The 26582-nt window shown below is 49.8% G+C and overlaps 1 protein-coding gene across 1 annotated transcript; it reads left to right on the top strand.

Annotated features, from left to right (window-relative positions):
* The first annotated feature begins 237 nt into the window (after positions 1 to 237).
* UBAP1L (ubiquitin associated protein 1 like) lies at positions 238 to 18626 on the top strand. Its single transcript, XM_004421697.3, has 5 exons — positions 238 to 730; positions 5906 to 6469; positions 8661 to 8867; positions 14562 to 14663; positions 15595 to 18626. The coding sequence occupies exons 1-5, from the start codon at positions 611 to 613 to the stop codon at positions 15727 to 15729; spliced, it is 1128 nt and encodes a 375-aa protein (XP_004421754.1). The 5' UTR covers positions 238 to 610; the 3' UTR covers positions 15730 to 18626.
* Positions 18627 to 26582: the final 7956 nt, after the last annotated feature.

Here is a 26582-nt window from a genome sequence, read left to right as displayed (position 1 = left end):
TAGATAATTATATAATTTTTAATTTTTATTCTATTGAAATTTATTTTAATTCCCATTGATTGATTTTGGAATGTTAACCCAATCTCTCGTTCCTGAAATACATTTAACCTGGCAGTGTTGTATTTTTCTGTCCATAATTATTTGTGTTAAGATTTTTGCATTTATCTTCATGGGACATTGGTCTCTAATTTTCTTATCAGGTTTGGCATCAAGGTGATGCTGAAACCAAAACAAGTTAGGAATATTCCTTCTTTCCTTCTTTTCTGGAAGAGTTTGTGTAATTTGATATTTCTTCATTAAACATTTGGGTGAAAACTCTTTTGATGAAATGCTTTAGAACTAGTGTTGTAGACCATGTTTTGGGACTTAAACATGAAATAATCAATTCCTGTCGGTTTGAATGCTCTTGTTTTTATTCATTTCCTCCCTTATGCAGCACTGGCTACTTCACCTTTTCCTTCCTGGTTGTGTGGGGCTCGGCTAAGTCACCACACAGGAGAGCGCTGAGGCCATTTGAGGCCTGAGCCTGGTCCTTAGGACTACGCTCTCTCCCTGCCACCAGGCGGCCTGCCCCAGCCCTTCTCAGCCATCTCCACACTCCTCTGACAGAATGAATGCCCTCGATGGTGTCCCCTTCAAGGTGCCCAAGGGCTTTGTGATAGGCAAAGAGCCCCTCCCTGGGCCAGAGCTCAGTGTCCCAGCCTGCAGGGAGCTTCTGCTGGGTTCTATGGTAAGTGTATCTCTCTGTCTATCTATCTCCTTGTCCCTGGGTCTGAGGGTCTGAGGCTGAACCTCCTGGGGTCTTGTTCCTTGATTTTAAAGGGCAGCCAGGCCTGCTCTGGTATATTCTTGGGAGTTTGGAAATAATCCAAGAGGAAAAGGTGTTTCATGGAGAAGGCTGGTAGCCTGGTGATGGGCATTATTTAGTGGGTCTTATTTTAAGCTTAGGATAACTGGGAGGCTGCCTATATGGAATGACTGAGAGTCATTGCAAGGATGCTCCCATTCCTCTCTTCCCTATCAGCCTGCTGCCAGGTCTAAAATTCCACCATTAGAATCACTCCTTTGGGCTAAGACACTGTCTCCAGAATCCTCTGTTAAAATGCAGACGGTTACATGGGAGGAAGGGATTGCTATTCCACAGACCCAAAGCACATCTGCCCTGGAGCCACCCTTGAAGCACCCCATGCCCTATGGCTCACACACTGGGATATGCACCCAGTGTATGTGGTGGAATCACATATGGCCTCAGGATAAATGTGATTATTTAACTTCCTGGAGATTCAAGTTTACTTGAAGATTTAGGGGGAAACCTATTGCATTTATATTATAACACAGATGTATCATGAGGTAGAATGCAAAACTCACATGAATTTTTAAAAAATGAAAGAACTAGATTGCAAACAACTGTGGAGCTGGCATTGGGCCTCTTGGGACTGAGTCCTCAGACTCATGTGTGCTCATTCTCGACTGTCTGTGGGGTACTTCGTAGAAAAGTGTTAGGATCTAGTTCAGCCCTCACTCATTTTGCATATGAGGAACCTGAGGCCCAGAAAAGGGAAATGATTTGTCCAAAGTTAGTGGCAGTGGCAAAACTAAAACACAGGTCCTGACTCCAGACCATTTCTCATTAGCTAAGAGCAGGATTAGAACATGAGAGACAGTGGACTAGGTAATGAACAAAGGCAGAAAAAGGGTCGCGGAAAGTTAGGAGCAGAGAGCACAGTCCAAGAAGGAGCGGCCTGGGGAGGGTCAGGTAGAGGGGCGTGAGTGGCCTGGGGCACAGGAGCAGGAGACTCCATGCAGTTTTGCTTCATCTGCAGACCCTGGAGTTGCACTGAGGCTCCTCAGGATCGAGGTTTCCAGAACTAAAATAAGCTTTGTAAAGCTCAGAGCACAATGTCCAGGGGCCCACGCTCTGTGGGGCGGGAGCTCTCGCTCTCCTCAGGCAGCATGTGCTGTGGGCTCTCACTCTGGCAGGAGGGCCTGTGTTCCTGGGAAGAGGAACTTGCTTTGCTAAGCTCCAATGGAGGAGAATTATCACAGCTCTTCCCTCTCTGCTGAGCTCAAGCTAAGCCGGGAAGAGGCTATTCTAAAGCTTACTTCTCCTAGAAGCAGAAATGGGCACCATTCTGCCAAGTCCATGTCTAGTGTCCTAGCCTAAGGACTGACCCTGGCTCTGCCTCCTACTCTCAGGGTGGGCATCTGTACTCCCTTGAGTCTGTTTCTCTTCCTGAGCCTCCATTTCTTTTTGTGCTGGGCCAAACTAACCAACAGAGAAGCATGAGACTCCAGTATGATTTACAGCCCCTCCTGGTCAGTCTTCTGAGTTCACTGGACTGTATTCCCAGCGTTTGGAACTCGAAGTACGTTTTCCCATAGCAATGATGTTATAGATGGTGGTTAGATTACCAGATAAACATATAGTGGCCTAAAGGGGAAAAAAAAAAATAACAGCTACAATTTATTGAGCACCTGCTGTGTACCAGGCCTGTGCTAGGTGTTCATAATACATTCACTCTTCTCTCTCATTTTTATGACCATTTTAGCAGGTGGATATTCCTACACTATGGCACAGGAAACCAAAGCTCCCATCCAAGTGATCCACAGGGTCACATGGCTTGTGAGTAACACAGCCACGATTCCAACATGAGTCTGTCAGACCCCAAAGCCCATGTTCACCCCTCCACCCTGCTGCCTTCTCGAGGAGCCCTTCCTTCCATATTTATATCCTTGGCAAGTCTGTGTTTTGTTGTTTCATAGTTTCCCTTGAATTAATTTCCTTTTTTCATTTAATTTTTTTAGAGAGAAAATACATTCACACAGTTTAAAAATGAAAAAATAAAATGATATAGAGCAGAGGTTGACAAACATTTTCTGTAAAGGGCCAGAGAGTTAAAACTCTGGCAATTACTCAACTCTGCTGTTGTAGGCAGAAAGAGCCATAGACATTACAGAAAGGAGTGGCTGGGTATGGCTGCATTCCAATAACACTTTACTTACAAAAACAAAGGGGGGTCAGTGTGGCCCCCAGGCAGTTTGCTACCCTGGTAGAATGAAAAGCCTCCCACTGACACCGTCCCATCTGCCCTGTTCCCCACCTCCACCCCCTCACCGGTGATGTCCGTGACTCATTTTTCATATAATCTTCCAGAGATTCTTATGTGCGCATATATAAGCAAATACAGCTATTACCTCCTTTCTTACACCAAAGGTAGCCTTTTCTATACACTGTTCTTGATTTGTTCACTTCATATATTTTAAGATCTTTCCATATCAGTACATAGAAAGCTTCTTCAGTTTTGTTTTTCATTGTGTAGTATTGCATTATATGAATACATCATCCTTTATTGAACCAGTCCCCTCTTGATGGACACTTAGGTTCTTCCCAGTCTTTTGCCATTACAAACAATGCTGCAGGGAATGACTGTATGCTAATGTCCTTCTGAATTTGTTTAAGTGTGCTGCCAAATTGCGCTCCATAGGGGTTATACTGATTCACAGCCCAAGCAGCACCCTACAAGAGGCCTGTGCCTCCCACACTCCCCAACAGAGTTATCAGACTTCGGATCTTTGCCCAGGGATAGGCGCATGGTATCTCAGTGTAGTTTTAATTTGCCTTTCTCTTATCATGAGTGAGACTGAGCAATTTTTCATATGTTTGAGTCACCTGTATTTCCTTTTCTGTGGACTGTCCATATCTTTTGTCCATTTTCCTGTTGAGCTGTTGGTCTTTTTCTTATCTATTTCTAGCACTCTCTATATTAGTAAAGTTCTTATCTATTTCTAGCACTCTCTATATTAGTAAAGTTAGCCTTTTGTCTGTGATGTGAGGGCTATTTCCTCCCCAGTTTGTCATTTGTCTTTGACCTTGCGAATGGGATGTATTTGCTATGCAGATTTTGCATATGTGTGTGTGTGAGCATGTGTGTGCTTTTATGACCTCTGGATTGTGATTCAGAGTGAGAAAGATTTTCCCCACTTGAGGTTATAAAAGATTTCTCTCCTGTTTTCTCCTAGTACTTTTACGGTTTCATATCCAACATTTGAATTTTTGATCCTTTTGAAATTCATCCTTGTGTATAATGTGAGAATTGATTCAACTTTATTTCTTCCAGCTAGCTGATAGCATTTAATTGACTAGTCCCTCTTTTTCCCATTTCTTGAGATGCCACCTGTATTATTTAATACAACCCCACAGATATTAAGGTCTATTTCTGGACTTTCTATTCTGTACCTTTAATCTACCTGTGCCAGCACCATAGTTTTAATTATTGACATTTTATAACTTTTTTTTTTTTTTGCTTAGGAAGATTCACCCTGAGCTAACATCCACTGCCAATCTTCCTCTTTTTGTATGTGAGCCAGCACCACAGCATGGCCACTAAGAGACAACTGGTGTAGGTCCGCACCCAGGAACTAAACTCGGGCTGCCAAAGTGGAGCACACGGAATTTAACCACTAGGCCACCAGAGCTGGCCCTTTATAACATATTTTGACAGCTGGTAGGGCCAATCCCCCTTACTTACATTTTTAGTGCCCAGAGTTTTTCCAACTATTTTTATTTATTTTTCATATAAACTTTAGAATGGTCTTGCTTCGTTCCATAAATCACAAGTGTTGGTATTTTTATTGGGTCTTTTTATCCCTTAAGTCCCACTGACTGTCTCCTTATCTCTAACCTCTTTCTCTCCAAGTCGGCCTCGTCAGTTCTGTGGTTGTCTTTTTCCCTCCTCTGTCCTTCACAACCCGCCTATTTTACTCCAACCATTTATTTAACCATCTTTCTCTAACCATTTATTCTGCACACACTTACAAATGTCCACTCTGTGCCAGGCCTGCCCTGGGCCCTGAGGATAGAGCAAGTAGTAAGACAGAGTCCCCGACCTCTGTCAGGGAGCCACACTGGAAGAGCTGGTTATGCTCCTCCCCAACGTAGGGTCATGTCAGGGGTGGAGGGGACAGTGCCTGTGATCCAAGTGTCTGTGTCTGTCTTTCTACCTCCCTTTCCCTCACACACATTACTTCACCTAGCCTCTCTCTTCCTTAATTGGCCATCATAGAGCATTGAAATTGCCTTTTTAAAATTTTAATATTTTTAATGGAGTTTTATATTTCTAGTTCTTAATTTTAAAGGTAGGCAACAGGAATGTTTTATTTTTGCCTCAATTATAAACTCTCAAGTCAGATTATTTATGTGGGCTCCTGATTGCTTTTATAGGTGGCCCAATAGCAGTGGAGAAAGCACCACAGTCAGAATTCACAAAGGAATTCCAGCTGAGCCACTCACCACCAATCTGACCTTGAGCAAATTAAACTTTTCTGAGGCTCATTTTCATAATCTGTAAATAGGAATAACACTAGAACCTACTAAGAGTAGAATTCAACAAAGATTAGCGATTTTTACATTTCCTGGGCCCCAAAGTAACTGTGGATGGCAGCAAAGGGGCTGGGAGCTGAGGTATTGCTCCATAGAGAGGTTTGTGTGCCTGGGCAGGCCTCCAAGTCTGACTGCTCAGTAGCAAATGATGCTGAGCTCAAGTGAAAGCTTCTTTGCTAAGAACAAGTTTTATTGGAGAAATTTTTTAAGCCGCTGTTGTTCAATTACATACTGAATAGCAAAGGGACTTCGATACTGGATTTCACTACATTTCATTCTATTAACCTATTCCTCACTTTGTCCTTCATGCAGTTTGCCATTAAATTGTTATTGATATCCATCGACCCCAGTGCTAGCTAAATCTGAGGGTGAGGATGGGCTGTGATGGACACCTCGGGCTCAGAATCGGAAGCTGTTCAGGCCTAGAGAATCTGGCTGAACAGGGTCCCCGGAGGCGAGAGTAAGGGTGTGAGCCCCTGGGCTCTGGTTTGCCCGGCCTGGCCTCATGTCGCCTTCTCTCCGCAGCACGACTTCAGCCTGGAGCGGAGGACGCTCTTCTGGGTGGAAGCTGTCATCCAGGGACCCTGCCCGTTCCAGTGCGATGCCCCAGGGACAGCGTCAGCCCCTCCCGCCTGGCATTTGCTGGTTAGCCCCGAACACGAGCTGGTGCCCGGGTCTGCCGCAGCCAAAGGCCCTGAGGCCGGGCCCCAGGAGCCGCTCAAGGAGGAGGAGGAGGACCAGGACGAGGAAGAAGCCTCCTCTGCCAGCGAGGAAGAGCCGGCTCCCTGCAGCCCCCAGCCGGGCTCCCCGGCGAGCCCCAGCCCCGGCCATCGCGGGTGCTCCCTGGACGTGCTGAGCGGCGTGAGGTCGGAGCTGGCCGGGGCTCGGCGGCGGCTCTCCGAGGGCAGGCTGGCTGCCCGCCCCCGCGCCCTCCTGCACCGCATCCGCCACCGGGCGCTGAGCCTCTGCCCCAGCCCCGCGCCGCCCCCTAGCCCTGCACTCCCGCTCCCCGGCGCGCCCGCGCCGCCCCTGCGGCCCTCCACTGCCGGCGCCATGTCCCCGCTGCGGAGCCACAAGCCCACGGTCGCGGTAAGGAAACTGCCCCCTCGGCCAAGGCCGCAGCTCAGCAGCGAGGCCCCCATAGTCTGGGTGCCCCGCCCGATCAGCAGCCTCGGTCCTCTCCTCTCTGCGCTCCTCCTCCCTACCTTTACCTGCTCTCACCTGGCCCTGTACCATGCTGTCCTTCCTGTGGCCCTTTGCCTAGCATATTCCGTGTTCAGAAGCCCCCATTCCCTCTGTTTCCCACTGTGCCTGCTTTGCCTCTATTAGGGCACATGTCACAATAATTGTAATTATCCAGTACCTGTCTCTCTCTTCCGGTGGAATATGAATTCTTTTAGGGCAGGGATTGGATGTATTCATTTTCGTTTCCAGAGCACCCAGCAGCAGACTTGGCCCATAGGGGGTTCTCAATGAATATCTGTGGAATTAATGAATGTGACTCAGATCTAGGACTTCCCACCAGGCAAGGCTTGCTGAAGGATGAGTGAGCTGGAGGCTCAATCAAGAAATATTAGCTGTATGGTTACTTCCTGCCAGACACTGGGTTGGAAGAGACAAGATCAAAACCGCAGGACAAGGAGAGTTGGCTAAGGGGGTGTGGGACAAGGCAGCACTGTATAGCTGGACGGATCAGGTGCTGAGAGAGACGTGAGTGTTGCTGCAGGCTGGGAAGGCTTCAGGACCCAGGATGTGCACCCAGAAGGACCGGGAGCAGAAGTGAACTTAGGGTGAAACCAATGAAGCCTGAGCCTCAGGCCCCTCACTTTGCCCCTTCAAAGGCCTTATACCTAATTTTATATTCATAATTGTGTCTTTTCTCTTTAAGAGGTCCAAACTATGTAAGTATCAAACTCCACAAAATCTGGATCCAGAACAGACTGGGGGGAATCAGGATTGGTAGCAAGAGGTGGCAGTTGGGCACAGCTTTTTGTCCCCAGTGCCCCACAGTCAGGCCAGGAGATGCAACAGACTAAGGCCAAGGTGAAATTAAATCCAAAAGACAAACTCAAGGTCTGACTTTTCCCACTCACTGGTGTGTGACCTTAGGCAAGTCACTGAACTGCTCTGAGCCATCCCTTCCCTACCTGTGAGGTGGGCCAGCAACCCCTCACACAGTGTTCAGAGCAACACAGAGAAGAGGATCTGTAAACTGGGCAGGCCACGCCCACATCAAGGACCAGTTGTTAATGTCAGGATGGCTCTTCCCTGGTCCAGATTAAATTTAGCTCCAGCAACAACCCCGTGGGGCAGATGTTCTATAGAAGAGGAAACTGAGGCAGAGAGCACCTAAGAATCTTTTTCAAGGTCACAAGAGTAGACTCCGATCCTAAGATTTGGATGTTTTCCACTCTGGGGGTAAAGGGCAGACCCTAGGGTGAGGTCACAGCAGGGAAACCCCTGAGAAGATGGGCATGGATGGGGAATTCATATGTCACATACACACACTTTGCCCCAGGAGCCAGGGCAGCAGCTGGGCTTTCCTTGGGAGGAGGGGACAGGACAGTGTGTTCAGGGTTGGCAGGTGGGTGCTTCATGGCGGATGGGTTAGGAGTGATGCTGACCAAACCAACTGAAATGCCTTCAAGCCACTCGCCTTCATCCAGGGTCTGTATGGGTCTCCCCAGCACCACAGCTGTGCCCAGTCCCTACTCTGCTCCATGCCCTCCCAAGCTGCAGCCCAGCAGAACTCAAGAAGGAGGGTCTGGCTGGGAAGATCCACCCCTGGTCCCCTCTCACTAAGGTGTGGAGTAAAGAACCCTGGATTTGTGAGTAGGGTTCAGGTCCCAAATGTGTGTTGCTTATCAGGTCATTAACTTCTCTGAACCTTGATTTCAATATCTGTAAAATAGGATAATAGAATGGACCTATCATATTTCTCTTGCAGGGTTGTTCTAAGCAATACATGAAATATCATTTACTGGCAGTTTCTGTATGCCAGGCCCTTTGCTGATCACTTTTCTCGCATTGTCTTATTTAAGCCTCTCAACAACCCTGTGAGGTATCTAGTATGCTTGTATCTGTTTTACATATGAATAAACTTGAGTAAACAGTAGAGAGCTGGGATTTGAACCCAGTTCTGGAGGACTCAAAGCTCTCCACAGTATTAGCCCCTACACTCTATTTAGAAGGTGTATGCAAAGGCACCTTCAAAAATATCCTGCCCAGCCAGGTGTCACCTCCAGTGGTAACTGACACATCCAGCCTGTCTGTATTTCAGTCCCTCAGCCCGTACACCTGCCTGCCACCTCCTGGGGGGGCGCCCCAGCCTCTCAACGCCCACAGATTACACCCTGATTCTGCTGACCTGCTGTCTGCCCTGAGCCAGGAGGAGCAAGACCTCATCGGGCCAGTGGTCGCCCTGGGGTATCCCCTGCATAGGGCCATCGGGGCTCTGCAGAAGACAGGGCGGCAGAGCCTGAGCCAGGTGAGTGGGGGCCCCAGAGTTGGGGGGCTGTGGAGCTAGAGCCAGGTGAGTGGCCATGTGGTTTTTATCTTTAAATTGAAGAAGTTTTGTTTCCTTCTCTTTAGAGGCAGAACCTCAGCCTGGCACTAATTATTGAGGGTTGTGAGCAAGTTTCTAGACCCTAATGCTACCCTCTCTATAGAAGTTTATCAGGAATCCCATTCCCACTTGGAGAGTCTCGATATTCTACTCCTGTCACAGTCTCTGCCCCAAATACAGGGGGCTGGAGCTTTGGGAAGCCAAGAATCTCTCCAGAGCTGCCCAATAGAATTTTCTGCAACAATAGAGATGTTTTGTATCTATGTTGTCCAATACAGTAAGACACTAGACATATGTGGTTACTTGAAATTTGGTAAGTGTGACTGAGAAACTGAATTTTCAATTTTATTTAATTGTATTTAATTAAAATAGTCACCTGTGGCTACTGGCTACCATATTGGATGGCACAGCTCTAACCACTTCCCTCAATGAACAGTTTATCCAAACCCATATCCATCTCTTTCTCTTTCCATCTACCCATCCATCCATCTAGTCAACAGTATTTATTGGGCACTTCCTGGGTGTTTAGATGCAGCTAGGAGCTATCGGGGAAACCAAGGTACATAAAAACAAGTGTTGTAGATTGGGTTCCCCAGAAAGCAGACTCAGATGGAGTTTGGCATGCAGAGTGTTAATTAAGAAGGCCCTTGGGATCAACTCCTATGGGAGGGAGGGGACTGAGTTAGGCATGGTAGAGGTAGAAGTTGAGTTTTGTAGGCGCAACAACATCGTCAGCCAACCCCACAGCTCTGGAGCATATAAGGCCCTTTAGACTTGTCCTAAGTGGGGCTGAGATGGTCAGGCCTTTATACCCCTGCCTCAGTCAGTCATTGGATGTAGGAAGAGGGGTAAGGAGAGAAGTGGTTCTCTGCAGCTAAGGCAATCCCTGAAGGGGCAGACAGCTGAACAGTGTCTACCAGCTCTCCTAGCATCTGGAGCAACAAGACCTTCAATGAAGGGGGATCTGGAAGGTGCATCGCAGAGCGTACCACACCCAGGTTCTATTCTTAAAGACTTCCCTCTATTGAAAGAAGGGTGAACACACATGGTGATACTCAAAGGGTAGCACCCCAAGCTGCTCTAAGATTTGGGAGCAGGTCTTGACCTCGTATAAGCCAAGAATGTGAGAGCACCTGCAGGAAAGTGAGGGCCAAAAGAGAGGTGCTAGTGAGAAGATGCCTAGGAGCAGAAGGGATATGAGTGCTACAGGGCTGTTTCAGTTATCTATTGCTGGGTAGCAAACTGCTCCAAAACTTAGTGGCTTAATACAACAACCATTTATTTGCTCCTGATTTTCTGGGTTGGCAGTTTGGGGTGGGCTCAGTTGGGTGGTTCTTTTGCTGGTTTCACCTGGGGTCTCTCATGTGGCTATAGTTTGGAGACTCAATTGGGGCTGAATATTCTAAGATGGGCTTACTCACAGTCCAGTGGTTGGTGATACTTGTCAACTGGGCCACATATCTCCAGCATGCTAGCCCACTTGATTCCAAGAGTGAAAGCTGCAAGGTCTCTTGAGGCTGGGGCTGCAATTGTACATGGTCACTTCTGCCTCATTCTGTTGGCCAAAGCATGTCATAGACCCGCCCAGATTAAAAGTGGGGGGAAATAGGCTGCACCTCTTGACGGAAGGGGCTGCAAAGAATTTATGGCCATTCTTAATTTACCACAAGGAGGTTCCAGTGATCAAGAAAGCCTTCATGAGGTGCCAAGGCTTGAGCTGGATTTCAAGGATGGATAAGATCTGACTTTGAAGGGAGGAGAAGGGATGATATTTCAGGCAAGAGTAACAGTGTGAGCAAAGGAGTGGAGGCAGCAAGGAAGTGTTTGGGAGGCCTGGATCTGACCAGTCTTGCTGGAATAGAATGTGAATGATGCAGGCTGGTGAGAAGAAAGACAGGGAGGAGAATCGAGGTAGATTGAGGGTGCCGTGAAGGCTGGGCTGAGAATTTTATAAATGACCCAATAGCAAAAGGGTGGCATGGAAAGATTGTGACCAAGGGCAGGAGGTGACATTGAATGCCATTCTGTGAACCTCCCTTCCCCCACTGAATATAACATCTCCCTTTGCATTGTTTTCTCAATACTGGGCCTCTTTGTGGTTGGAAAGCTGGGCCGCAGGTATTGAAAGGTCCCAGGGTAGTTGGCACTTATCCTTTTCTCCTGTCTCTGCCCCACTACCATCAGTGGGCTTGGACACCCTCTCCATAATCACTGATGGCTGCCATATGTTGGGTCCCTGAGGTCTGGAGCTGCCTGCTCTTGGGCAAGGGAGTGACAGAAGGAGAGTGACTCTCAAACTGGAGCCAAAGCAGGATGTGCTTCTGCCAGATTAAGGAGGAGGAGGAGGAATGCACCTGGTCCCCTTTGCCACCAACTCCTGCTTCTGCTCTACTCTGGGCTCATCACTCCATGCCTTGTCCTGGAGGAAAACTTCCAACATGGTGACCCCCATGTGGCTAGCATGGCGGGAGCAGGGGGTGCTAACATTTATTGAACACCTTCTTTGTGTCAGGCCCTCAATCTGAGAGTATTCAATTAGGTCTTCTCAGTTCTGCAAGGTTGCTATTACTGTCCCCACTTTGCAGATGAGGAAACTGAGGCCAGGGAGGTTCATATAACTAGTCAATGGCAGAACCAGCATTGAGGCCGGGCTGGTTTGACTCTGAATCTTTATTGTACAGTGCTTTTCTCTCATTTTCTGTGTAAGAACCTTCCAGGGCAGCACCCCAGGCTGATCTGAGATTTAAGAGTAGATCTAAAGTTGCCCCCACCTTCAGCTGCTGCTAGAAGCCAGGACCTTGGCCAAGAAACTGGCCAGGAGGACAGTGAGGGGCCAGGCCCATGGTGGAGGCTCTGATATGCCCCCTAGTCCCTCTAGGTCCTCTGACAAGGCTGTGGTCTCAGGCCACCACTGTGGGGGTCTGAAGATTTGTTGGAGCCAGCACGGAGCACTGGCCTCCCTGTGAGTGGGCTGGAAGAATCCCACTGCATCAGGAATGCTGTGTTTCTAGACATAGGCTGACCACCTGCCTGGCCTGCCAGGTCTCGAGGTGACCTTCTCCCCTGGGGGGCAGTCAGGGGCCAGGCCCTGAGGGGTGGGCCTGAGGGGCCATTGGATGACTTCGTCTGTCTTCCCTACCAAGTTACTATTCCCCTCTATTCTGTGAAATTTCACCATTAACTGAGCTACTTCTTTGGGTTCAGATTCCTTTCTCCCCTTGAAAGATACACACTACAGTAAATCCTTGTTGGCCAGAGATAAACAACAGATGGTCCAGGAGGGAAGGCATCAGGTGATGGAGACAGGGCACTTAGAAGAGCCAGAGAGAAAGGAGGAGATACAAAAGATAAGCCTTGTCCATCACTCCTTCCTTCCTTCCACAAGGATTGATGTGCCCACTGACCACCTGCAGGACATGCATGGGTGGCATGTGGGAGGGTCCACAGGCCAGGTCCAGACTTGCGGTGGGACTCTAGGCACGTCAGGGCCCCTCTTTGAGCCTCACTTTCCTTATTCACAGGATCAAAGGGGAATATGTGTTTTCATCAGTGACTTCCAGGGCCCCACCCTGAGGTCTGAAGGTGACATCCTCACCTACCCTGGGGCCTGAGGCATGCCTGGTAGCTTCTACAGTCTCATAGGCCTAAAAGCTGACCAAGCAGCAGAATCTTTACAGATTCTGTAAATGCAGATTCCCAGGGCCTGCTCTGGAGGGTTCCAGTCAGTGGATCTGGTGTGCGCCCAAGGGCCTATTGTTTTAAAAGATCTGCAGATGGTTCTGATATGCAACCTGGTATGGGGCCTAGAGGTATGGACAGAGGTTGGCCATCCCTTGAGTCAGTGGTTCTCAACCTTGGCTGCACGTTAGAATCACCTGGAGAGCTATAAAAATCCCAGTTCCCAGGCTGCTCCCCAGACCACTTATAAATTAGAGCCTCTGGAGGCAGGCATCACTGGTTTATGGGTAGTCCTTTTAAGGCTCCCAGGTAGCTGCAGTCAGCACCAAGGCCAAGAACTTTTGCTGTGGATGAACCAAGAGGTGAAGGGAGCATCCCCTATCTGCCCTCGCCCCTGCTCCTGTTTTCACCTTTGGAAACTCTGTCTACTTTCAAGCCAGCTCAAAGCCCCTCCTCTAGCAGCTGGTCCTCTGAGGGACAAGACACTGGCTGAGAGATCAGGTGATCTAGGCCCTAGTCCTGGGACCCTGGGCAAGCCACCCACCCTTTCTGGACCTCAGTTTCCTCAACTGCACAAGGAGGGCTTAGCTGAGTGGTTTTCAGCAGCAAGGTCTAGGTGTCCTGGGGTGGGAGCGCTGGACTCCAGGATCCCCTGTCCCTGCCCCCAGTTCTCCCAGAGCAGCTCTGACCTTCCCGTTATTATTGAAGCCTCCTGGTGTTGGGACAGTTCAGAAGCTAAAACAGTTCGAAAACCATTAGTCCCTATGATCCATGCTTTCTGACCAGCTCTGAAGGTCTGCAGAAACCCAGCCTCTTTCTTCTCCACTTATACCCATAATGCTTATGGTCTGAGCCTTTATTTGGCACCAACTCCCTATAAATCCTGCTTTGATTTGCCTGGCACTCATGTTTTCCTGTATCTGGTTTATCTCCCCCACTGAGCAGTGAGCTCCTTGAGGGTAGTTCTTAATTCAGTTTGTAAACACAGCATACATTTATTGAGCTCCTTCCTGCCTGCCATGCTGGGTGCTGGGGACACAGCTGTGAACAAGACTGACACAACCCTTTGTTCATGGAGCAAAAAGTTAGTGGATGAGAAAGGTGAGAAAGAGCAGTTACAAAGTGGTATGTGCTGTGTTGGGGCAGCATGGGGTGCTATGGGAGCACGAGGCATGGCAGGTGCTCCCCCCCAGTGGAGACGGGGGGCTGGGAGGCTCCCCAGGAAGAGGAGTGAGGCTGGCCTTGGCTGAGGGAGCTGGATATACAGAGACCTGGGTGGGGCTGAAGGAGGAGCGGCCACTGACTGGCAGACGCAGGCCTTTGAGCCCTGGTGAGGAGGCAGCACTTTATCCTGAGAGCAAAAGCAGCCCCTGATGACTAAGCCGGGAGTGACTTAACAGGTTTTCAGCTCTGTGGGGTCCTCCTCTGTCCCCCACCCCTTTCCAGCACAGGTGCAGGACTGTGGCATAATAGGGGCTCATGAGTCCTGGATGGCAGAGATGTATGTGTCTGGCGGTGGGGTGGGGGTGCACAGGTGTGCATGGGTGAGGAGGCACCTTCACACAGGTGGGTGCTCACCGGGGAAGGTGAGCAGGCTGGGCTGGGTGGTGGATGAGACCCATGTGTTTCAGGCCTTTCCCACTCCCCACTTAGGTTCTGGGAAGACCTTAGCTCACCCTGACAGCCCTTTTCCTAATTCCAGCCCCCAGTTTGGGACAGTTGGTGAGATCTTGCTGTCTGCCTGTCCCCAGAAAAGGCCTCTGTCCCTTTTCTATTGGCTCACGGGGTCTCTGGGGCCATGTCGTGTGTGGTGGGTTGCCTAATCAGACTGGCCTGAACTCAGGCCGTAATGAGGCCTGTGGGGTGCCTCCTCCTCCCCGTCTGCTGCCCCTGCCACTCCTCTTACCGCTCCTCCCTCTCTGCCCCTTTCTGGCCCAGTTTCTAAGCTACCTTAGCGCCTGTGACCGGCTGCTGCAGCAGGGCTACAAGGAAGACTTGGTGGAGGAGGCCATGGAGATGTTCCAGTTCTCCGAGAGCCAGGTCAGCAGGGCAACCTCCCTGGGCCTCAGGGGAGGGGAGGGATGGGGTGTACACACAAGCCTGGTGTGCAGGGGTGCACCGGTGCCAGAGCCAGCCTGGGGGGCCATCAGGAGATAATCTGCTTGCTCAGCCCTGGGGAGGAGACAGCCTAGGGAAATGAAGCATGAGGAGGGCAAGGGGAAGAGGTGGGGAGGGAAACAGGAAGCAAGGCTTGTATGTTATTTGACTGAGTCAACGCCACAAATGTTATTGAATGCCCACTCTTTGTCAGACACCCAGATAGGAGCCATGGGCAGCAGAAAGATGCTTGAACTCTCTGCTCGGGCAGTTTGCTGCCTACCTGGAAAACCAGAATGCAGGCAGCTGTGGGCCCAGCAGTACATTCTAAGTGCCTGATGAATATGGCCAGTCAGCAGTTGGCCCAGGCTCAGCAGAGCAGCTCTTCACAGAGGCTGAGGGAGGGACTGAGGGTTGGGAGAGATGGTGAGTAGGAAGCAGGGAGGAGAAGCAGGGAAGTTTCAAGCACTGGGGCCAGAGGAGGAAGGAAGGGGGAGGCTGCACTGTGTGAAACTTGGGCAGGATTTGGGGCCTGGGCAGAGACCAGGGGCTCTGCATCCTCTGGGCACCAGTATGTAGCCTTCCTCTTCCTGCCCGAGTACCCAAGCACAGGAGGAAGTCAGGAGTGAGCTGGAGTGGGGGAGTAATGCTGGGATGGAGCCAGCGGCCAGGCCGGGGCCTCCTTCCTTAGCACAGGAAGGGAGGTCCAAGCCCATGTCACCCCAAAGGGACAGGAGAAACGCAGGTGCTGCCCAGGGTCAGGCTCACCTGGCCTGAGGGGAACCACAGCTTTCTGGGAGTAGATATAGTGGGCACAGGGAGGGGGCTGCCCAGGGCAAAGTTCCCAGCGCCGTCTCTGCCTCCTCTTCCTCAGGCAGGGGAGTTCCTGCGCCTCTGGGAACAGTTCAGCGACATGGGCTTCCAGCAGGACCGGATCAAGGAGGTGCTGCTGGTCCACAGCAACCACCGCGAGCAAGCCCTGGAGGAGCTGGTGGCCTGTGCCCAGTGACTGCTGGGGCCTTCTGCAATGCCCGTGCCTCCCAGTCCTGTGCCAGACCTGGCGATCCATTCAAACTGTATTAAGACCACATAAGAATAACAAAGTGATGCACGCTCATGGTAAAAATGCGAACAATGCCAAGGGTGGGAGTAAATACACAGGGGAGGCAAAACTTGACCCATCTTAGGTTTTCAGCTGGGGCTCTTTAACAAAAAGACAGATTAACAAGAGTTTATTAATGCATGCAACAGATTAACAAGAGTTTATTAATGCATGCAACAGATTAACAAGAGTTTATTAATGCATGCAACACATATTATGCGGGAGAAACCTCAATGAAAAATAACTCAAAGCAGCAGTTTAGAACTCTGGCTTATATAGCATCTTCAACAAAGAACAGTAAATTTGTAGAGAAATGATAGGACAAAAGAAAACAGTTTTAGGTTTCCAAGGATGGCAAACGGTGGGAAAGTAACTATACAGGAGGGAACTGATGGAGTAAGGTTTGTTTGCAGTTGCCTCTGTTGCCTCTTAGGGCTAATAAGAATGTCTCCAGAAAAGGAGAATTTTTTGTGTGTGTGTGAGGAAGATTGGCCCTGGGCTAACATCTGCCAATCCTCCTCTTTTTGTTGAGGAAGACTGGCTCTGGGCTAACATCCATGCCCATCTTCCTCTACTTTATATGGGATGCCGCCACAGCATGGCTTGACAAGCAGTGCGTCGGTGGGCGCCTGGGATCTGAACTGGCAAACTCCGGGCCGCCACAGCGGAGCGCGCGCACTTAACCGCTTGCACCACCGGGCCAGCCCCCAGAAAAGGAGAATTTATGTCCTGCTTTTAGGCAGAAGAGGGGAAGATAGAGAGAGATTTTCCTGCATTTGCTGCTTCCTCATTACCTTTGCTGGAAATAATTTTTATGTCAAAGAGGCATATTTCGGGGTGACATTCTGGTTTCTTTAAATACCAAAAGACTCAACTGAAAGAGTTGAAAGTGGTCACCTGTGGGGAGGGGCAGATGGGGGAGCATGGATGAGGAACTGTGTTTTTTCATACAAGCCTTGTAAAACTACCTGTATTCAACTCTAAACTGTGTGCTGTAGTAACTCTGATTTTAGGAAAATTAAAACAAATAAATCACGGGCGGTTCTTTTGGGTCCTGTAGGCCCCTGGTCTTGGTGTGGAAAGAACATCTATGCAGGTCAGAAGACCGAATTTCTGATTTTGGTTCTGCTGATGACTAGCTCAAGGCCTCTTTGGGCCTCAGTTTCCCCAGGAAAAGTGGAAAGATTGGACCTGGCTGCTATCCATAAGAATTCCCTGGGGAGTTTGTTAAAGGTTCCAGGCCCCACTCTTAGATAATCTGATTTAGAAAGACCAGCTTGGCAGCCCCTAAGAATCTGTTTTGGTTTTATAAGAAGCTCTCTGGGGATTCTTTTTTTTTATCGTTTTTTTTAATTGCTTTTTTGTTGACCTCTTTCACCCATTTCTCGCACCCCACAACCTCTGCCTCTGGCAAACACTAGTCTGTTCTCTGTATCTACGAGCTTGGTTTGTTTATGTTTTTGTTTTTTAGATTCCATATATAATATAAGAGAGATCATACAGTATTTGTCTTTCTCTGACTTATTTCACTTAGCATAATGCCGTCGAGGTCCATCTGTGTTGTTGCAAATGGCAAGATTTCATTTTCTCTTTTTTTTTTTTTTGGTGAGGAAGATTGGCCCTGAGCTAACATCTGTTGCCAATCTTACTCTTTTTGCTGAGGAAGATGGTCCCTGAGCTAACATCTGTGCCAATCTTCCTCTACTTTGTATATGGGAGGCCGCCACAGCATGGCTAGATGAGCGGTGTGTAGGTCCGTGCCCAGGATCCGAACCCGTGAACCCCAGGCCGCTGAAGCAGAGTGCGTGAACTTAACCACTACACCACTGGGCCAGCCCCAATTTTATTCTTTTTTTATGGCTGAATAATATTCCATTATATATATATACCACAATTTCTTTATTCATTCACCCATCCATGGACACTTAGATTGTTTTCATGTCTTGGCTATTGTAAATAATGCTGCAATGATAGGGGTGCATGTATCTTTTTGAGTTCGTGTTTTTATTTTCTTTGGATAAATACCCAGAAGTGGAATTGCTGGATCATATAGTAGTTCTATTTTTAATCTTTTGAAGATCCTCCATACTGTTTTCCATAGTGGCTGCACCAATTTACATGCCCACCAACAGTGCACAAGGGTTCCCTTTTCTCCACATCCTTGCCAACACTTGGTATTTCTTATCTTCGTGATAATAGCCATTCTAAGAGGTGTGAGATGGTATCTCATTGTGCTTTTGATTTGCATTTCCCTGATGATTAGTGATGTTGAGCATCTTTTCATGTACCTATTGGCCATTTCTGTGTCTTCTTTGGAAAAATATCTGTTCAGATCTCTGCCCATTTTTTAATCAAATTGTTTGGTTTTCTGCTATTGAGTTGTATGAGTTCTTTATGTATTTGGGACATTAGCCCCTTATCAGATATATGATTTACAGGTATTTTCTCCCATTCTGTAGGTTGCCTTTTCATTCTGTCGATGGTTCCCTTTGCTGTGCAGAAGCTTTTTAGTTTGATGTAATCCTACGTGTTTATTTTTCCTTTTGTTGCTTTTGTTTTTGGTGTCAGATAAAAAAATCATCGCCAAGACTGATGTCAAGGAGCTTACTGCCTATGTTTTCTTGTAGGATTTTGCAGTTTCAGGTCTTATGTTCCAGTCTTTAATCCATTTTGAGTTAATTTTTGTGTATTGTGTAAGATGGTGGTCCAGTTTTACTCTTTTGCATGTCGTTTTCCCAACACCGTTTATTGAAGAGAATGTCCTTTCCCCGTTGTATATTCTTGACTCCTTTGTCATAAATCAATTGACCATATATGTGTGGGTTTATTTCTGGGCTCTCTATTCTGGTCCATTGATCCATGTGTCTGTTTTTATGCCAATATCTCTGGGGATTCTTATTCAGTGTAATGGGCCCCTGGCCAGTGTGTGTGACCCTGAGAGCCAGCCGATCTGGGCCCCTTTCTGCTCTGATAATCTGTGGTCCTATGTCAGTCTTTCCTCATTTGGGGAGTTAGCAGGTTGGGATCAGAGTTGTCTCCAGTCACCCCAGGCCTACCCTTTGGAGGCCCCCAGGGATTGAGGACAGTTACTGGAGCTGCCCGTGACCCAGGCAAGCAGAGGTCAGAAGCCAAGAAGCTTGTGCCCCTGCCCTTCCCAGCTGGCCCTGTGCAAAGACCTGTAGTAATTACCACAGAATCAAAACCTCTCAGCTCCCGCCACCCAGCAAACAGGACTGGACCTGGAGCTGAGGCCTGTAAAAAAACAAACAAAATCTTCCATGTCTCTCACGGCTTCAACCCAGACACCTTGTTTGAATGTGCAGCGAGGACTTCTGCAGGCCCACACAGGCCTGAACAGCAAGTTTGGGACTGGAACCCAGGTCTCCTGAGGCCCATTCAGCCCCAGGGTGTTTTCCACTAAGCCTCGATGCCTGCCAACTTGAAATCACATTAAAAATATTCTTTGGCCTTAAAACTTGCTTTGAATAACTTGCAAGCAATGAAAACTATTTGAGAAAATCCGCAAGATGGCATAAAGTTGGTCAAAAATAAAACTGCACTTGGAAAAGACACTAAAACTCAAGTTCAATTCTAAGATGCAATGTTAAATCCAAAGCTATTTCTGTTTTGTTGGGGTTTTTTTGTGAGGAAGATTAGCCCTGAGCTAACATCCATTTCCAATCCTCATCTTTTTGCTGGGGAAGACTGGCCCTGGGCTAACATCTGTGCCTATCTTCCCATGGGATGCCACCACAGCTTGGCTTGACAAGTGGTGCGCGGGTCCGTGCCCAGGATCCAAACTCACGAACCCTGGGCCACTGAAGCGGAGCACGGGAAGTTAACCGCTACGCCACTGGGCCAGCCCCTAAAGCTATTTATGTTTTGATTAAGATAATGTGGCCTCAGTCTGCCACTTTATTAAGTCCCCTTGATTAGAAGCGACCAGTTGGCAAGCTCCTCACTCACATTGCAGGTCCTTCTCCCATGCCAGTCCTCCCATCCTTCTGCCACCTGCCCCAACCCTTCCCATCCCTAGAAAACTATTGTTTGATTAAAAATGAGACATCAGTGGGCACATTGTTAGTTTAAAATATTATTTAGGAGGTAGAATAGTGTGGTAGTTAAAAGCATGGACTCTGAAATCATATCTGGGCTGAAAGTACAGCCCTATTGCTAACTAGCTATGTGACCTTTTGAAAGTCACATAACCTCTCTGTGCCTCGGTTCCTTATCCAACAAATACAGACACTAAAACTTCCCAGTTGGAATGACTGAATGGAATAGTGCACAGGAAGCTTATGGCATGGCATCTAGTAGCTATTTACTTATTTATACACATTTATTCCCTGCCTTGTTCTATAATCACTCCTACCCTTCCTCTGATCATCCTCCTCCTCACTGTTGGGTTAACAAATCTCTAGCATTTATAATCAAACTCAGAAAACCTGGGAGAACCTCTCTCCCAGTGACTTAGCCTCTCTGGTCAGCAGGATTTAAGAAAGTGGCCAAAGCAGAGGATTCTGGGAGTGCCACTTGGGAGAAGGACAATCTCTACAGTTAAATACTAAGGGTCAGGTGGCTGTATTGGTGGCCCCTTGAAACAGTAGCAGATGGTACACTCAGCTACCTGAAGGCAAGGTCTGGACAAGATGACCCTAGGAGAGGAGGCCAGAAGGATGGCGGAGTCTGGACACCAGGTGGCAAACCAAGGCTGGCCCCAGGATGCATAATGAAGCAAGTTCTGCCTCGGTTCTTGCTCTCACTTCTGTACCCTTATACTGTCTCCTCTTCTCTCCCCACCATGTTCCCTCAGAGGCTCAGAGCCAGAGGGTTAAAGAAGGCCTCCTGACTCTAATGAGGTGTGGGGAGGAAGGTGTCTCCTAAACGATTTCAGGCTGAAATCTCAAGTTCTTTGTGCATTCCCTTCCCAGGGACATGTGCACATTGCCCTCTATCTAACTGACCCTTCTGCCTCCTTCTTAGGAGGACCTTTGTGATTACATCGGGCCCACCTGGATAATCCAGGGTAATCCCCCATCTCAAAATACTTAGTCAGATCTGAAAAGTCCTTTTTACCATGTAAGGTGACATATTTCCAGGGATTAGGACATGGATGTCTTCTGGGGACCATTATTCAGCCTACCACAGAGGGGCAATGCTTAACCCAAAGTAATACATGACTAACGGTGGAATTTCAGACAGTCACATAAGGGAGTTTTATTGTGTTGTGCATTACTCTTTATACAAGGGACATTTCTATTTTGGAACAGAATGACAGTGGAGCAGGCCTTACCCAGAGGTCAGGGTCTCAGGCAAGGCTGGGCCCTCACCAGGCTCAAGCCGGCACAGCTGGCTCCGCTCCTCTTTCACCTCTGGGAGGAGCCTCTGGAGCTCTTGCTTCAACTTGAGTCAACCTTCTGCAGCTGACAACATTCTCCTGGCACCAAGAGCAGCGCCAGCTGAGGGGCTGCCAAAGCTTCTTCCACTCTGGAGATGGTGGAGGGGCACACAGCCTCAGGTCACAGTTGGCCTCCAAAGATCAAGTGGAGAAGTCAGGAGCTTCCTCTTCCCGGACCCTCTTCCCCCCTCAGCCCCCTTCCTCCCATACTTCCTCCCACTCTGACCTCTGGCTGCCCTGTTCTGTCTTAACTGGTGATTAGAGAATTCCTTTGTTGGCCCCTACAGGAAACACTCCTTGCCTTTCTTTAAAAGAGGATTTAGGGAAAGGGTATGCTTAACTCATGAATAGTGGCTCATAAATGATGGGGTTTTAGGCCCAGTAAAAGTTGGCAAAGGGAAGGGGTGGCCCTCCCAGCTCTTCATCCCATTTGACCATCCATTCTGTCTCTAGTAAGATTCACCAAGAGGATGATTTGCGGCTTCAGGGAGCTCTGGAAAGAGTCTTTCCTAATGAAGGTTGGGGAGGCTTCTGGAGCCCCTCCCTCACAGTGGGACCTCCTGGTGCACACCTCTCCTCACCCTCTGATCCTAAGGGCCAGGGCTTTGTTCCCAGACACGCTGGGGTCAGAGGAACGCTTTGACCACCAGGACTCTCCCAGAAACTCTCTCTCTCGCTCTCTCTCATACACACACACCCACTGTCCTCAGGGGGAGTGAAACCCCTGCCACAGGCATTTTCTGGAGGAGTCGTGGAGTGTCTACGCCTTCATGCTGGGGACAAGGGTGATCCCAAGTGGGTCAAGATTTGATCACTCAGCTCTACTCAAGGGCAGGGCCCACTCAACCACCAAATCCTTTGTTAAGCACTAGCCCTGTGCTGGTCCCTCTGAGAAGACACTGGCCCTGTGGTCCAGGTGCTACAGCCCAGTTGATGAGCCAAAACTACCACCAAAGAACCATTTACTTACTAATCCTTCCACCTCACAAATCTTGATTGCATACCAGCTGGGTGCCAGGCCCTGCTGGGCCCAGGAGTGGGGGAAGATGTGAAGAAGAATGAGAAATGGCCTGTCCTGGGGCAGGAGGGTTCCCAGTGCCAGGCTGGGCAGTGTGGGTGGGCATGGCAGCTGGCTGAGAGCAGGTCAGCACCTGTGCTGGTGATGATGGCAGTGAAGGCAGAAGGACCCAACAACCGCCTCTGAAAGTGGCGCTTTGCCAGCTCCCCCTGTAGAACTGGGTTCTAGCCAGCACCCCTGCTGACTCCACTCCCAGCCCAGCGGTGGGGCACCCACCCCGGCCCAGCCTCCCTGTCTCCTGGCGGGTGGCCTGCCTCCTGCCCATTCTCCTCCTGAACCTGTCCTTATAAGGCCACCCACTCAGGAGATGTGTGTTCTGTGTCCTCTGGGAAGTTGCCCACACAACGTCATCTGAGGTTTTACTGCTCAAGATTTTTAACCTATGATTTTATTTATTTATTTATTTTTTGCCGTTAAGAAAATGTTTTCAGGCTGAGCAGAGACATTAACTGGGTGCCCAGTGAGGGCAGAAGGATGGAAGCCAAGGGGCCAAGGAGCCAGGAACTCAGGACAGACCAGCCCCAGGGCATGGCATAATCACAGAATCTGAATACCCTCAGCAGCCAAACAATTCCATGAACCTCAGCGAGCCCAGTGCTGGGCACAAGGAGATGGAGGATGGGGGTGGGGGGAAGGTGTAAGGGGCTCCACCATGGGGACAGAAAGCTCATAAGCCACCAATTCTGGTGCAGTGAGGGCGGCCTCCGGGCAGAGGTTGGACCCCATGCTGCAGGAGCTTGAGCCGGGCTTTGATCAGCCTCAGGCTTCCACCAGGCGTCTTCTAGGAGGGGACACAGTTGAGCTGGGCCTTGCAGGGTAGGCAGGAGTTCTTCACACGGAGAAGTAGAGGAAGGACATTCCAGGCAGCAGTCACCAAGACATGAGACAACCTGGGGTGGGAGGGAAAGGTGGGCTCCTCAGTGTTCCTGGAGCCTGAGGAGTCTGGACTTGATGCTGCAGCCACGGAGCAACAGAATCGAAACAGTGGAGCCAACAGTGGGGAAGGAAGGGAGACCAGAGTGGTCACTGGTGTTTTCTGGCCACCCACCTAGGGGCCATTCCCCTTATTCTTAAGTGACAGTGGGTGAACCTGGAGGAATTACCTCTCCTGGCTGTGGGCCATCTTAGTGTGTTGTCAGTCAAAGTGCCCCGACCTCCCCTGACCAGGGGGTGGGCACGTGTCACCCACACAGGGCCAGGCCGACTCTGGTGTGTAACCTTGGATCTTCAGCACAGGCAGTCTGGCTACAGCCTCAGAGAGACAGTAAAGAGTTCCTGCTGCTGCTCAGCTCCTGTCCTTTCCCAGCCAGGTGCGCTGGCCTTCCCAGGGAGCCTGGAGCTACCCCAAGTCCTTCCAATAGAATCCCATTCACCTTAACCTAGCCACAGGTGGTTTCTCTTACTGGCAACCAGAGCACCCTGCTGGATGCAACAAGAGAAGATGAGTAAAGATAGCGGCTAAATGGAGCAGAGAGCGTGTCCTGTCACCCCCTCGAACCTGGACAAACATCTAAGACTGTAAAGCAGGATGAGGGAAGGATGGGCCGAGACCCTGGGCTGCCAGGAGGTCCAGAAGTCCTGATTCTCCCCAAGGAGCTTATCTCCATCAGGAGATATTTTACCCTGTGGTCCTATAACTGCCGAGGGGGCTACATCCTTCGACCCACTGTGAAGCGCTGGGGGCAGGGACCAAACTTGGTTTGTCTCTCTGCCCCTGGTGCTGGCACAGCTTGTGGTTAGAGGAAGTACGCAAAAGTGTTTGGTGAATGAAGGGGAAGGAAAGGAGGGAAACCCATGAACGTTCACCTCCGAGGAGGGGCCCAGGCTAAAAGGTTTCCAAAGAGGTTTCACCCAAGTTCCAGGTGAGAGACTCACCAGAAAGTCCTAAGGGAAGCCCTGGGTACTTGGGATGACACTAGCAGAGCGGTGATTTCAGGGGACAGCGGCAGCTAGCCCCCATTCCTTAGTGTCCAGCCCCTCAGGGCCTTGAGGGAGCACACGGTTGGGACTGGAGTGAATAAGAGATCCTGGTGGCTGCTGGTAGGGTCCTGGTGTTAATCTGCACAAGGCCCCCTCGTGCCCTATGGAAGGGACAGAGGTCCAAGTTGGTTCATGACCCCTGTGACTTGCTCCTTTGGGGAGCACATGGCCCCTTTTTGATGGCAGCAGGGCTAAGCAGAGACAAGCATGGGTCACTGTCCCTGAGGAGGCCGGAAGCAGTCACCACGCTCCTGTGGTGGACCAGGCTGAGCTCTGAGGAGAGGGGTGGGTGCTGTTGGTCAAGGAAGCCACCAGCCCTGTCTCTATGATGAGGAGCTTTACCCTGTCCACCCCAACCCCAGGCTATGAGGGGGCAGGTGGCCAAGGAGATGGCCTAGTGGCAGTCCAGAGCTGCTCTCAGGATTCAAGGTAGGTCACTGCTTCTGAAGCTAAGAGAAGTATTTTGAGCTCCCAAGGGACGCAGGGCCTTCAGTTACAGGGTCTGGGGCCCAAGCATCATAGGGATGACACCTTCTCAGTATCTGGTGAGAGGACTCACATGCCAGCCCCTCCACCTTACCTGGCCTATTTCCCTAAGATGGTACAGGGTCAAGGGGTTATATTCTGGAGACAATGCCTAACCAGGAAGAAGGGTGGGAGATGCTTTCAAGGCCAAAAGCCCCTCTTTGGCGCTCCCCACGACACATGTACACTAATTGCCTTCTCCATCTGAAACCAGACCACTTGCTATGGCAAGATAATCCACTGCCCTCACCTGAGGGTACAGAGCTTTCTGGTTTATTGACACTTGCTATGAGCCTAGCACTGTCCTAAGCTCCTTCTGTGTACTGTCTCACCTCCTCAGCCCTCATGGATAGAGGCCACCTGAGGCTCAGAGAGGTTAACAGCTGCCCAAGGTCACATGGTCAAACAGTGCTAGAGCCGGGTTAGAATCCAGAAAGTCTGAACTAGAAGCTGGAGCATCCCAGCTCTTCTCACCATGGGCCTGCACACATGTTCCCTCACCCAACCACACAGCAAACGTGTGCACCACACAGGGGCCATCGTCTTCAATGACAGATGCAAAGTCGGGCTCAGGGAGGTGGTGCAACCAGCCCAACATCACTCTGCAAATGGGTGGTGGAGCAGTGCCTGGGGTGAGGGTCTCCAGGGCCCCACTATGTACCCTGCAGGACCCCTTAGTTAAACTTGGTAAAGGTCAGGTCTGGCCAGGGCAGCAGAGAACCAGGCCCTATCTAGAGGCCTAGGGGCTGCAGACCTGCCTGGTCCCTCACTTGGGAGGGGCCAGCAGAAGCTGTGCTCTGTGGAGCTCACGTGTCTTGTCTGTTTCCATTCCCAGCCACTCCTCAGAGAGCTTCGAAAGGTCACTTTTTTCCCCTCAAATTCAAGTGGCTTGGGAGGCAAGGCTCTAGCTTCTGGGCACTGAGACACCACCCCTTCTGGTAAGACGTTCCTGTGGTTCCCACCACTGTGTAATCAGGCCCAGCCACTGAGGTGGACATTTTCCGGTATCCTTTGCTGTGTCCAAACCTAGCCATTCAGTGACAGATGCCCAGAGAGACGATGGCCATAGGGGACAGGGCACATATCTTGGCAGGAAACAGATGGCACACTCAAATGGGGCCATTAGAGGAGAGCTGAGGAAGGAGGCTATTTACAAAGGGTGGAAGGCCACTACAGGGATAGTGCAAGGCTAGTGACAATGGGGCTCTCACCACCCTAGGCCTGGAGGGGGAGAGGAGGGCAGCCACCACAACCTGGAGACTGAGAAGGCTGTACAGAAAGGGCCACCTGACAGGAGCTGTGATTCTGGTCAGTAGAAGATAAAGTCAGTGTGAGGCAGCCTACAGGGAGGGAGCCGGAAACAAAGTCCCCTGATCTCCCATTCTTTCCCACCCCTCACCTTCTGCTGGTGTCCCCCATCAGGAGCCAGAGTCAAGGGAGCCCAAAGATATAACCCAAAATGACAGCCTCCTGGTACACATCTTGGCAGGAAAGATGCTTCACATAATCTATCTGCACGACAACTCTGTATAAGGTACATCTTATCATCATCAACATTTTTTAAAGAAACCAAGTTTGCCTAAGACAACACAGCTGGCAAGTGATGGAGCTGGAATATGACCCCGGGTCCCCTGACGCCAAAGCCAATTCCTACCCATTCTGTCCCTACTCATTATGTCATCCTGCCTCCTCACTGAGAGATAAGTGCATAGACGGCAGGACCGTGCGCAGCTCATCCAACCCATGCCTGCCTCACAGAAAGGGCTTCAACACAGCGGG

This window comes from Ceratotherium simum, chromosome 3, assembly GCF_057802395.1.
Source record: "Ceratotherium simum simum isolate JZ-2026a chromosome 3, ASM5780239v1, whole genome shotgun sequence".
Taxonomy (NCBI): Eukaryota; Metazoa; Chordata; class Mammalia; order Perissodactyla; family Rhinocerotidae; genus Ceratotherium; species Ceratotherium simum.
The sequence above is the reverse complement of the archived record's forward strand: the minus strand, read 5'-3'. Positions and strand labels throughout refer to the sequence as shown.

Coding starts and splice junctions, on each gene's coding strand:
- UBAP1L (XM_004421697.3), top strand. CDS start 611: ATGAATGCCCTCGATGGTGTCCCCTTCAAGGTGCCCAAGGGCTTTGTG. Junction 731..5,905: donor AGCTTCTGCTGGGTTCTATG/GTAAGTGTATCT, acceptor TTCTCTCCGCAG/CACGACTTCAGCCTGGAGCG. Junction 14,664..15,594: donor TCCAGTTCTCCGAGAGCCAG/GTCAGCAGGGCA, acceptor CCTCTTCCTCAG/GCAGGGGAGTTCCTGCGCCT.